This window comes from Hippoglossus hippoglossus, chromosome 1, assembly GCF_009819705.1.
Source record: "Hippoglossus hippoglossus isolate fHipHip1 chromosome 1, fHipHip1.pri, whole genome shotgun sequence".
NCBI lineage: Eukaryota > Metazoa > Chordata > Actinopteri > Pleuronectiformes > Pleuronectidae > Hippoglossus > Hippoglossus hippoglossus.
Genome location: NC_047151.1, coordinates 24,642,889 through 24,656,099, shown reverse-complemented (window position 1 = coordinate 24,656,099; position 13,211 = coordinate 24,642,889). Strand labels below are relative to the sequence as shown.

The 13,211-nt window shown below is 45.6% G+C and overlaps 1 protein-coding gene across 3 annotated transcripts in view; it reads right to left on the bottom strand.

Moving 5' to 3' along the window:
• The window catches only part of radil (Ras association and DIL domains), a 24,107-nt gene extending 12,622 nt beyond the window's left edge, over window positions 1-11,485 (bottom strand). The window contains exons 1-9 of one of the 3 annotated variants that reach the window (XM_034592715.1): window positions 11,161-11,484; window positions 8,189-8,289; window positions 7,946-8,062; window positions 6,434-6,983; window positions 3,607-3,714; window positions 3,032-3,147; window positions 2,721-2,906; window positions 1,843-2,629; window positions 541-671 (exon numbers count right to left, since the gene is read on the bottom strand). In XM_034592715.1, the coding sequence (XP_034448606.1) occupies window positions 541-671; window positions 1,843-2,629; window positions 2,721-2,906; window positions 3,032-3,147; window positions 3,607-3,714; window positions 6,434-6,983; window positions 7,946-8,029 (1,962 nt within the window). In that variant the 5' untranslated portion in view covers window positions 8,030-8,062; window positions 8,189-8,289; window positions 11,161-11,484. Of the gene's footprint in view, window positions 1-540; window positions 672-1,842; window positions 2,630-2,720; window positions 2,907-3,031; window positions 3,148-3,606; window positions 3,715-6,433; window positions 6,984-7,945; window positions 8,063-8,188; window positions 8,290-11,160 lie in introns of all 3 variants that reach the window. The other 2 variants (XM_034592724.1, XM_034592733.1) reach the window with 2 other exon arrangements.
• Window positions 11,486-13,211: the final 1,726 nt, after the last annotated feature.

Below are 13,211 nucleotides of genomic sequence, written 5' to 3'. Positions count from 1 at the left end.
AACGAAAGCCCCCAACCCATATTTTCAGAAACTATAAAACATTTGACCTTGACAAGGTAGACAAGCTTTAGTTTGGGTTTTCAGCCTTGTTAAATAGCACAAGTGGGCCAACTAATCTGAAACAAGAGACCACTCCTATACACATTTTATATATTTTTGAAATAAAAAACCCTTGGCACTGATATTTTAAAATAAAAAAACACCCACTGCCCTGTTTGCAAGCTTTTTTCTTTTGTAAAAGAAAAACCTAAACTTCATTTCACTTTCTCGGACATTTATCGCTCTGGACAGAGACAAGTCATAGTCTAGTCCGAGAACATTGTGTGTGTCTGTGTGTGTGTGTGTGTGTGTGTGTGTGTGTGTGTGTGTGTGTGTGCGTGTGCGTGTGTGTATGTGTGTCTGTAACACAGTACAATCCAGGTGAAATACAACCCTGTCACCTCTTCACCTGACCTGACACAGTTTCCCTCCACGTGAGGTCATCTTAATCAGAGACCACAGACACAGAGAGACAGACAAACAGACAGACAGTCAACTGACCCATGCGATGGTCTGGATTCGCCGGACGATCTTGAGCAGCAGTTTTCCAAAGCTCCCAGGAGGGAAGGTCGAGGCAGAGTGCTGTATGCACAGACACAGCAGGTAGGCTGGCGTCAGCTTGTGGTCGTCTCCTGGGAGAAACACAAGGTTTCCAAACTCGGTTGATCCCAGTTGTGATAAAATATGTGTTGTCATTTACCTTTAGTGGACTTGTATCTAGTCCTGTAGCTCAGAGTGTTTTTAAAAGCACAGGCTTCACTGGCACTATTCTCTAGCTAAGACCAGTATCATGAGTAACACACTGATACTGGAAAGACATGTTGGTTTTTAAATGTAATTTTTAAATGGATCGATTCTATATTCACTGTTTAATATCTATACCGTTTGAGAGTAAAACGTTGATGGATGAAATGAGAATCTTACTCTCAGGAAACAGACATTGATTAATGCCTTTTAACCATTTTTTCCTCATCTCCCTCTTACGCTTCAATATTTAGTGTTGAACCGTTCCCGTGTCCCTGTGTGATGAATTCTACCTGAGGATAATAAAACCTGACAACCTCATTCCAGCCCTCATTTCTACCTCTGCAAAGGAGGTTATGTTTTCACCCCTGTCCATGTTTGTTAGCAAGATTACACAAAAAACATCGGAATGGCTTTCAAAGAAACGTGGTAGAAGGATCTGGGAGGAACCCATTGAGTTTTGGTGCAGATCCGGACCAGGGGACGGATCCAGAGATTATTATTTTCCACTTTCTTTTACTCTAAGTTATGTCAACATTTTCACCAATTTACCAGGGAAAAATGTATTGATCTGAATAATTCAAACAGATTTAGGGAAGTGATATCTATGAGTGTGTGCAAGGAGACTGTTGAGCCTTGGTGGAGGTTTGCACTCATTCATGTAATAGGCCTAGATTTCAAAATAAAAGTACATCAAATACTAATCAGCACAAATTACCACAATAAAACTCTGAACAGCACACAGACAATGTAAATGAGTGACTGGTGAGAAGGTGGGTAAAGAAACTGGGGTGCTATCGCAGAGAGTGGCTTTAAAACCTCCTTATCCGGAAAATGTGCAAACTATTGGGTCTGGATATTCTCTGGACTTTCACATATGAACAATGCACCTCCTCTTTAATATTGTGGCAGCAGGAATGTTGGAAAAAGATATCTGAAATATTTGAGCAAATAAAACCCAAACTATCTACATGGTGAGATCCACTAGAGGTGAGAACATAATGAAACAGTCAAGTGAAGTTACATTTTCTATATTCTCTTGTAAATCAGAGAACTCACCTCCAGGTTCAATGAGACCCACAATTCTGCTCAACAGCTGGTCTTCATGACCCTGGTCAAACTCCAGTTGTAGCCTCCTTTTCTGACCTCTTCCTCCCACTCCCACTCCTCCGCCTCCTCCACCTCCTCCCACTCCTCCTCCTCCTCCGCCTCCTCCGCCTCCTCCTCCTCCTCCTCCTCCGCCTCCGCCTCCGCCTCCGCCTCCGCCTCCGCCTCCTTCCACTCCTGACACACTAAGGGGACCTCCTGCTGTTGTCCCCACGCTGCGGGGTTTCACCAGGTGAGGTTTGAAGCTGCGTCGGACCGCCGGAGCGCTCAACACATTCGCTGCTCTGTCCTTCAGCACAGAACCACACATCTTACAAGTCTGGGCACCGCCCTCTGCTTCCTCCATGCCTGCATCGTAAAGCTGTCCCAGGGTGCGAAGGCGTGCCAAGGTCTGAGCAGGCAGAGGCTTAGCGCCCGTAGGGTCCTTGTACAAGAAGATGTAATGCGATCCAAATGAGAGGAGGTCACCGTGTCGCAGCGTCGTGGAACGCTCGCAGCGGGAAAAGTTCACCAGAACGGTGGCGTGGAGGACGGGCTCAACAGCAACACAGGAGCGTTGGTTCTCCGCCAACTCATCCCCCTTGTTGTTGTTGGCATGGCGACGGGGTGCGGGGACTCTGCGCAAGCGGCAGTGGAGAGGCAGGATGTCAGGAGAGAACAGGCAGATGTTGGGGCGAGCTGATGGAGTCTCCTGGCCGACTGTGTGCTGCTCTCTGTTCAGCAGGTAAACCAGACAGTCCTGCAACACATCACACAGTTAACGTCACAATACGATCAGACGCATCAGACGTCTGGTGCAAAAACACAGGAATATCTTTTACTGTCTTCACCTGGCGATTGTATCCCTGCAGCAGGAGGAGATGTGGCGACTGGTAGAGAGAGTGCCTCACCCCCCCTCCTCCTCCCTGACTCCCCTCCTCTTTCCTCCGGCCACTGGAGGCCACCTCACGTTCTCGGGCTCTTAAGGGCCCAGGCAGAGTAGAGTAATAACGTTTGGGCTCATCTCCGACTCCCAGCTGAAAACACACACACACACACACACACACACACAAAAAGCGTTCAGGACTTGAGCCAGGCTGATAACAGCCCCATTAATAATAACAATCAATCATCCCGACTAAGCTTCTGTGGGAGTCCCCACCTGGTTGAGGCTGGTTTCACTGAGGCTGCGGCAGAGGGATGAGTTGCTGGATCGGGGCAGTGTCAGCGTCCCCTTCGCCCTGTTCCTCTGGAGCTTACGAGCCTGGGCGTTGATGTCTACAGGGAGGTGGAGAGGAATAGAAAAGAAGGAGGGAGAGAGGGTGGGAGGCAAGAGGGGGAACAGGTGGAGAGTAATAAGAAGCAAAAGGAAGAGATGGAGCAGGAAAAAGTTGAGGACACAAAAGAAAAGACCATGAGATGCAGCGTTGGCACGTTTGACTCATGAGTGACGGCTGGACAAAGTGTCTTCATGTGTGAGCGGAGTGGAAACTGAGTAAAACCAGTCAGATGAAGTCAATGGATGGAGCAGGACTGACGACAGTGACCCTGATGAGACGTGAACCCAGAAGCTCCTCATGGTTTTAACTTGAGGATTTTGAGGCCATGCAATGTCTCACACACACACACTCAGACTGGTTGAATCGTTGGTAATGGGAGTGGTGCTGGTGACAACGCAGGTAAAGGTGGTCTCCATGGCAATGACTGACAGCCACCCTACCTGAGACCAGTCCCCACCTTTAGAGCTGGATTGTACCACTCGACCACACCGTAGGGGGGAGCTCCTGTGTTTGCCAAGTCCGGACCGACCCATTAGAGCCGCCAGGAATTGGGGGGTTTTGGAGCCTACAGCAGGGTGGGAGGGGTTAGGAGGCTGAGAAAACACCCTCCTCTCCAAAACACCAAGCAAAGCAGAGAATAACCCCCATAAAAAAAACACACACACACACCATCCGCACACCTCAAGACAGGTGTGCACTGTGGAGCAGAAAGGGTCTGTGGTGTTTCTACTGAGTCACATCACCAGTTAGAGGAAGAGATACACAGTTAAAGGTGTGAAGAACAGGATTTTCCTCCCATTATATCACTGTCAAATCAACATACTAATATCTCTGTTGTGTTTTTTTTTATGAGTCCAATTCACTTGTTTTTGTCTTCACAGAATTTGGCGTGTTCACCTATTCATCGAAAATCCCGTCGACCTTTAAAAGTGCCATCTCATTGTAAAAAAAAAGTAGAAGAAACACAATCCACACATGCACATGCACGCTCGCACATCCCCCGAAGGGAAAAAGACAGAAGAGTTGGAGAGATATATAAAAGAAGGAAAGAGAGAAACAAAGGGAATCTCAAGGTATGTGAGGTTTTTTAACACTTCAACACAATAGAGGAAGGGTTAGTGTGAAAATGATATGTGTGTATTGGTTAAAGCGGTTTTATCACAGAAGGCACTTTGGCGGATATTTTCAAATGGTAAATAAAAAAAAAGAATAAGCTGCATAAATGATTGCTCTCACTTTTAAGCACAGTAAATATGAGAGAATGTTTTTTAAAAGAAAAACATTTGGGCTGGTGGTTATCTATATTTTACATATGATAAACATCTGTGTGTGTGTGTGTGTGTGTGTGTGTGTGTGTGTGTGTGTGTGTGTGTGTGTGTGTGTGTGTGTGTTAAAAATACACCAGTAAGTCACAGTGTTAAGCTGGCTGTTCTTCCACTACAATGAAAACTGCAGTTTATTTCGAGTCAATCCCAACATTCACCATCCTGCCCTAAATACCCAAACTGCACCGGGCCAATCTCCAAATAATTCAGAATTTACCGCTTTGGGAAGTTTTTGCTGAAAACTGCAGGAAGAAGAAACATTAAAAACAAGGAAACATGAACGAGAGCATGTGTTTCCACTTCAGTGGACGTTAAAGTCATGCTTCGTGTACCTGCGTGATTTATTTGCCAAGTCGGTTTCCACTGCACTTGCACTTTGCATTTCGTTGTTATTGGTTCGCCAACTTTTTTTTGCAATAATTGTACTTTTTTCTGGAGGATTAGGAAGATGCTTGTACTGAGGATTGTGGTGATGATGGTGTTTACTGCATGAATACGTTGTCGTCACATTGATAGTAGGTAGTTTGCTGTACTGCCTTGAGACATGTAGGATTTTCTCTTGCCTGTTGTCTGTCCTATGTGTAAGGTCACGTTCAGTTTCCCCCTTGACGGATTACTAGTATCTCGTAACTTTATCGCGTCGTACCAAATGGTGTCGGGTCTTTTTCATGCACAGATTGACAATGCAGATTAAAACACATTGATAGAAAGACACTATGGAGACAATCTAATCTTGCATCACACGTTTCCTGGGTCTCCTCGGATTTGTTGACCGTTAGAAATATGTACACAACCACCAGCCTCATCCTCTCAGGGTCTCATGCTTGTCTTCTCTGCCGTCTGAATATACAGCTGGACCTCACACCACACTGAAGAACAGTGAAGGAGACTGCTGACTGACTCTGGCTTCCACAGAAGTTGACATAGCAACCAGCAAACCCTGGCATGCCTCATGAGACATTATGTGCTGCTGCAAAGTGCTATCTCTGACTGTGAGGCTGGAAATACTTGCTCTGAATCTCTCGGAACACGGCTGTTCACCAACGGGATGCTTGTGAATGTCTTGGGCAGGATGCACAGGGATGAGTGTGTGTGTGTGTGTGTGTGTGTGTGTGTGTGTGTGTGTGTGTGTGTGTGTGTGTGTGTGTGTGTGTGTGTGTGTGTGTGTGTGTGTGTAGCTGGAATCAATCAGTAAATTTCACATAAAGGTCATTGCATGATAGACATAGATTCATATACACTGCAATGCAGATGTTAAGACACAACAGCTGTTTTCCTGAGTGTGAATTCGAATTGTTTCCATATTTTCTATTGAAGTTTATATCAGTCAGTCTCTCGTGGGAACTTAAAAAAAAAATCACTTGACAATACAAGGTTGAGGTTTGAGCCAGAACATTGTGGTAGAAATGTGTCATTCATGAAAACACCAACACAAATCCACACCTTCGGTTGCAAAAGGATTCAGCTTTCACTCAATCAATCGACCAGCTGTCCATGCAATTCTACTGCACTGTGTGAGTGTGTGTGTCTGTGTGTGTGTGTGTGTTAATTGCAGATGACAGTGTGTGTGCGTGTGTGTGTAAAAGAATCTGGGATGAGACAATGTCTTCACAGGAGAGCAGCTCCATTTAAAACAAACACTGGTAATCTTACAGAAATAATATCTAGAAGATAATAACTGACAAAAAGTCTTATTCTGCATCACACACACACACACACACACACACACACACACACACACACACACTCACACACACACACACACACACACACACACACACTCTGCAGAGGAGCTAACGAGCTGTGCTTTTCTGCTGAGTTTGACATGTTAAGAAAGGACGGGAGTTAGACCAGCTGCTGTGTGTGTGTTCGCACAGCTTTGTATGTGTGTCCCTTGTCTATCTGACGAGTGTGTGTGCCTGTTTGTGTTTACGTGTCCCTGTTTGTGTGTTTCCTCACCAGCAGTGATGGTGTCCTTCTCCTTGGCGTTGAGCTCCTCCACCTCTGCTCTCCGGCGCAGCTCGAATCTGCGAGCGTGTCCTTCTCTGGGCTTCCACAGCTCTTGGAGCAACAGCGGCTTTTCATTGTCTCCCAGTGCACGCAAGCACTCAGTCCGCCACCCGCCTCCCCCTATCCCGCCTCCCCCTATCACACTTCCCCCTATCACACTTCCCTCTATCTCACTTCCCCCCTCCAAATGTCCGATCACATCGCACAGGACGTACGTGTGGGCAGCATCCTTGTTGAGCGAGTAACGTTCGAGTGCCTCTTTGACCAGTTCATGTGCACTGGAGCGTGGCGTGGCCAGGACGCTCTTGTAGTTGGCACCGGCACAAATTTCATCTCCAAAAATCTTCAGCACCCCGGGGGCCGAGCTCTGCGTGGAGAGTTCAGCCGGGTCGTCCGCTGGTCGCTCTGGGGGTTCGGTCGTGGAGCGCCGGTCCCCTCGGGTGTTTGTTCCAGTTTCTGCTGGAACACGATCTCTGTAGCTCAGAGTACGGTACAGGACCTGGAGAACAGACAGACAACAATGGATGTCCCGCAGGGCCAGAGTGTCACAGACATCGTGTACAGTACATGTGTCCCTGTATAATAAAGGGTCAGTTCACTGATTGGGCGTTCAACCGTGAGGACCTGCTGAGGATGGGCGATATGCATAGGTCTCATTTCTGCGGCCTCAATAAACTGGAGATGAATAATTGATTTCAATTGTAGTTTTCACAGTTCTTAAAAACTACATGTTAACCAGAATAAGAATCTATAGACATGCCAGCAGCTCTGTGAGGCTGCACGAAGACACAGTGCTGCTTTGAGCTAAACGCTAACATCAGCATGCAAACATACTCAGTGACAGAGTCAAAAAAGCTGATGTTTAACAGGTATTCAGTCAACTTGATAAAGTAAAGTAAAGTTCCAGGTGATTGTGACAGATCACCAAAAGTTCTCATGATTCATCCTGAGAGGAACAAACAGACGTTTCATTCAGAACCGCGGGAACGTGAATGTCAGCAGGATTCATCCACTGCTATTAATATTATTTTGTATTAGTGCAAATCTCAACCAAAGTTCATGGATGTCCAACCAATAGCTGTTCACGTACTTCAGTCCAAAATGGTGCTGGCTGACCAAGAATCCCTACAATTAAACCAATGCACTCACATTCATCTACAGGGATAAATTTCACTAAGTAAAGAATATGTTATTTTTGTATTTAATGTGAAGTGACCTGTGATTACATGTCAAACAACATATTTAGATATAGTGCAAAGCCAGGCAGTTCAATAAATACAGTATTAACTATTTTCTGGTGTTTGTTTTCAACATTTATTTTTACCTCTATTCAGCTGGGTAGTCACTCAGTTTGTGTGTGTGTGTGTGTGTGTGTGTGTGTGTGTGTGTGTGTGTGTGTGTGTGTGTGTGTGTGTGTGTGTGTGTGTGTGTGTGTGTGTGTGTGCGTGTGCGTGCATGTACCTGAGTGAAGGTCCTGCTCTGGCGCTTCAGGCGACTCTTGGACGGCAGGGACATACTCGCCCCAGAGGAAGAACCGTAGAACATGATGCTGCTGTTGGTTCCACACACACTTCACAACTGGTGAGTAAGAAAAACACATTTAAAGGCTTTGTTTGAAACCACAGTACAGGATTCAATATCTACAGAGGTTAAAAGCCCACATGGACATGCATGAAAGGCGATATATATATTTTTACAAAGTACCTTGATGCAGTCACGTGTCGTCACCTCTATCTGCAGCAGCTCTAAAGGTTTAGAGTTGAGTGTCAGAGGCTTTGCTTTTCATTTCACCGTCACCTCTCACACTGGAGGAAAAAGAGACAAGATTAATGTCACTTCACAGCAACACTGAAGTTTCCCCTCGTTGAGTTCTGGATCACGGAGGAAACCTCTGGGACTCATATCATTCTGCTGTGGCTTTCAGCTTCTAAATGACTTCTCGACTGAGCTCAGCTGTTTTCACACCAGAGTCCAAACTGCAAATCAACATCACGCTGCCTGAAGAACCAATTTTCCAACCCGGGTTTGTTGGAACCAACCACAGATGTCCAGGCTGAGACAGTGGACACCTCAGATCAGGGCCCGTTACAGTTGTGTCTGTATTTGATTTCTGACATCTTACAATAGGGGTGCAATTGTTAACTGATTTCTTTTGAACAACTTATTATTTGGTGTATAAAACATGGACAAGTCCAAAGCTACAGCTTAAATATCTTGCAAAAGTTCAGAACTCAAAATTATTCAATTTACAAGAATAAAAAGCAAAGAAAACCAGCAAAAGAGAGAAGAGAATAAGTTGCATTGCACTTAAAAAATTATCTATTTCTAACAATCAAATCATGTGATGTGTTTTGGGGTCCAATATGTTTATATCCTATGTTAAATTGAAAAATGGGTATAGGCAAAATATCTTCTTCTGACTGTTCAAACGATTGATCAGCTTTATAATATTTCAGATGTTTGCTTCGCTGCATCGTCTTTCGCTCGTCTTGTTTTCCTACATTTTTCTCCCCGGCTATCTTGTAAAAAATAAAACACATACTGGTGGATATCGGTCACAGGGATAAACTCTTCCGCTGCTTGTATCCAGGTCATGCATTTCTCCCTCCGATAAACAGCTCTGGTTCCAGTCAGTGTCCCTGCAGGAGGCGAGTCACTCTTCAGTTTTCACTTTGCAGGGATATAGAATGTGTTTAGAAAGTGTTGCCCTTTCCTTTTGACTGTTAATCGATTTATCAGCTCTCTAATATTTCATATTTTTTTGCCTTGCTGCGTCGTCTGTCATTCGTCAGTTTTCTACATGCATGTTCCTCCCTGTTCTTTTGTTAAACTGAATATACAACTTGGTAGAAACTGGTGGATTTCAGGTATAAACTCTTCCTCTCTCTGCAGCCAGGTTGTGTATTTCTCCCTCCACACACACACACACACACACACACAGCTCTGTCTCCAGCCGGTGTCCCTGCAGCAGCAGGTGAGTCACTCTTCAGTTTTCACTTTACAGTGATATAGAACAGAGAAGCAGGATAAGATGTCACGTTTGAGACTTTGTAATCAGCGAATACTTGGCATTTATTGCTTGATTTACAACTTCCATGATGAAGTGAGCATCAAAATCGTTGGCATTGATCAGCCCACTAATATTTGTTTTCCTTTATCTTTCATTTCAGATTTTCCTACATGCATTTTCCAATAGGACTTATGTGTTTGAAGGTCTCCTGCACAAATTAAGTTACCATTAGATGTTAGCAGCTGTTAGAAACTACCAGCGGATGTTAGGGACATAACTTTGTGCACTTGAGCGTCATCAAGTGTTTTGTCCTTTTAATCATCGACACAGGCCGAACTTGATGGAACGCTGAGGCTGAAGGTGAATCTGACTGGCTACTACTGGTTTGTATGGCAGCACTATGAAAACCATGTGGCCCGCTCAGTAGATCAGACGTCATTACCTCGATACGTTTTTTAAACTAAACACTGTCCCATTTTAGGACATAGGAAAAGATGGACAATATATCCCTTGTATTCTGCACTAATCAATGCCTTCCACCAGTTGATGTGATTCAAACTGAACATATAACTTGGTGAAACTGGTGAATATGGTTGAAAGGCAGGGGAACTCTTCCTCTGCCTGCATCCAGGTCATGCATGTCTGTCCCTGCAGGAGGTGAGTCACGGCTCAATCTTTGCTTTCGGATGAACTCTTTAACGCAGGTTGTTGACACCGGGAACATATCACGGCCACAGGGGAAAAAAGGGCAACACCTCCCCTCAGTTACTCCACATACATTAATAAATGATTCATTTTCAGCAAATATCTGGAGCCGGGCCTAAAAGGTGTTGTTCTAGCTGACTCTGCAGGCACCGGTGGGATAACGTGACTATTTTAAATGCCTGCTAATCCGCAGTAATCTGGCCACTTGGCCGCAGTTAACTCAATCCTGGGCCCAACAAACCCCTCCTACACCTCCACACAAAGAAACACACTCAAAGGCCTGAATGTTGCACTGGTGGTGGGTTGTGTGTGTTTTCTTTTGGTGACCTTACAGGGGTTGTGTTGCATTTGGTAACCACGTCACACACACACTCCAACTTCTCCAGCAGCTTCTTGACTTCCTCTGTCTGTCCTTGCCTTGCCTGAGGGAAGGTCACGATCAAACCCTGCGTGAGGGAAAACACGCGCAGACCAGAAACACGCAATGGGAAAATAAAAAATAAAAAAATCGCACGCAACTTGTGATCTCTGCGGTTCTTGCGCTTTATTTCGCGTCAGTACGTCTGTTTACGACTTCGGCCTCAGTGGTCGTCAGTGGCAACCGCCGTACCAACAAAAGGCAGGAAGAAATCCTCAGGAATTAATCCGCTGAGGAGTCGCGAGGCGCCGCGTGAAAAGCTGCGGACTCGGCCTGTGCGCGTCCGCAGGTGTTTTCAGGTGATTGTTACACATCGATAATCAATAAAGATAAATATCAGTTTTCCTCCCCCTGAACACTCCACAACAAGGAGATTCATAATAATAATCTGTGGTTAAATAACAGATGAGGCTGATTTTTTTTTTGTGTGGAAAAGATGAAATAAAATAGGTCCGTGAAAAGTTGAGGTGTGATTCCCGTGTCCCCCCGGGGTGTCTGTCCCCCGGGGGTATGTCCCCCCTCGGGGGCTGTGCTCATACTCACGCTGCCTGCAGTGCGTGGCTCCCCGGAGCTGGGGACTCCTCCTCGGCTCCTCTCGCATTCCGTCTCCCCGACGAGAGGCAGAAAATTCCCGGGGAGGGTAAAAAAAAAAAACAACAACACCCCCGCCCCCCCCAGCTAACCCTGCTCCGAGCGACCGGGGCTCCCTCCCGCCCTCATCCCCACAAACAGCCGGTTAACTGGGACCGCAGCCGGCCGCCGGGCGCTCCCCGCTCCGTGCGCACATCTCCGCCGAGTGGCCAGCGACCGTCCGCCGAGCCGCATTCCCCCCGTTCGCCGCGGTTCAGAGCCGAGCCGCGACGGAAACACCCGAGCTCCCCGCGTCCGCTTCACCTCGGCGCACCTGCCTCTGGTACCCGAGACGACTCCGCCTGGCGGACCCCGGCGGGAACTGCAGGGAGGCGCTGCCCTGGGAGGTGACGTCCAACTCCGACAGCACGAGCAGCTGCACGAGTCCGGGTCGTATTGAAATGTACTTACAGGATATAACAAAGTGTAGAATGTCAATCAATCACACTTTATTTTGTAGAGCCAACACAATTTGTGTCATTGGGCTTAAAGGGATAGTTCACTGATAAATTAAAATTCACTCATTATCTACTGACCACGTGTGTGTGTAGATAAATGGTACTGGGATTAGACCAGTAGATCATCTCCTCCACATCATGGTGGCAGTGGCTATGTTGTAATCTTAAAGTGCGACAGGGACAGTCCACAAAATGTCCACGTGCACCACGAGTTTGTAATAATATTCACATGATTTAATGTCTCATGAACAAAAAATGAGTCCTGACATTGTTGCAGAAGTTTCCACTTGCAGGTTTCCCTTCACCGTCTGTCCAGCTCATCCCAACCAGCGACATGTGACATCAAGGGAATTCTGGTAGTTTTCAACCTGGGCCCTATGTTTTTAAATGTGTGTGTGTGTGTGTGTGTGTGTGTGTGTGTGTGTGTGTGTGTGTGTGTGTGTGTGTAAATGAAAGGTACTTACAGAAACCTTTGTGGGTCGGTCCAGTGGATCACTCCGACACTGCAGCAGTGACTACAATGTAATCTTATGGGGAAACTGCGACAGTCCACGATATGTCCAATAGAAGTCAGTGTTGTTTTTCCACCAATAAAAGGCTCAGATTGTTATTCTGGGTCTTTGCTAAGAATCTGGCTAAATCACTAATTTCTAGATTCACACAAAGAATGGGTAAAACTACACTTTTTACGAGGTTTATAAATGGCTTGTTTGTTTTATTATTTCCCATTTTCTCACAATTATGATTGCAGTGTAATATCATCCAAATAATGCTTCATAAATGAAGTAGTGACACTCTATAGCTTCTTTTATAAACAGGGCTTATCACCAATTACTTGACCTATGAAAAAGCTATAGCTCGCTGCTGGATACATCTGCAGACTGTACTGTGTACTGTGTGTATTGTACACTGTCCAAAATAGCTTTCAAGTATTTCACAACATTATATTTCACGACATGAACAAATATAAAGCTTTGATGTATTTGAAAAGGTGAGAAAAAACTGTAAAAGAATGGTCGAGTCTTGAAATATATATTGCATGAAAAAAGCTTTTTTTTATTACAAGAGAAATAGAAAAAGATAAAAGCATTGTTGGCATCATATGGTTCTTATCACAGCACAAAAAGCACCACGGACACAACAACCCAAATGAAGGAGAAAGAGACAGAGAGAACGTCTGATCATACGATGAGTCGTGTTGGATCAGGAAAAAGAAAACACCAGCAGCACTGAGAACAGAGCCACAATCACAGAGCGTCTGGAAACAATGTACAGAGGGTCCACGAAGGCGTCATGGAGGGTTTATAAAACCACGGAGCTCTATACAAAGTCAGGTGGGCGTCGCATGTCTTAATGAGACACATGGACGAGACAGACACGCGTCAAACCCTCGAATGCTTCACCTCAGAGTGGCCAAACACAGAGAGTACAAATACTCAAAGATGCTCTTTCATTTTAGAATAACTCAGGAGAGGTTCAGTTCAAACTGCGCGGGGGAGCTCGAAA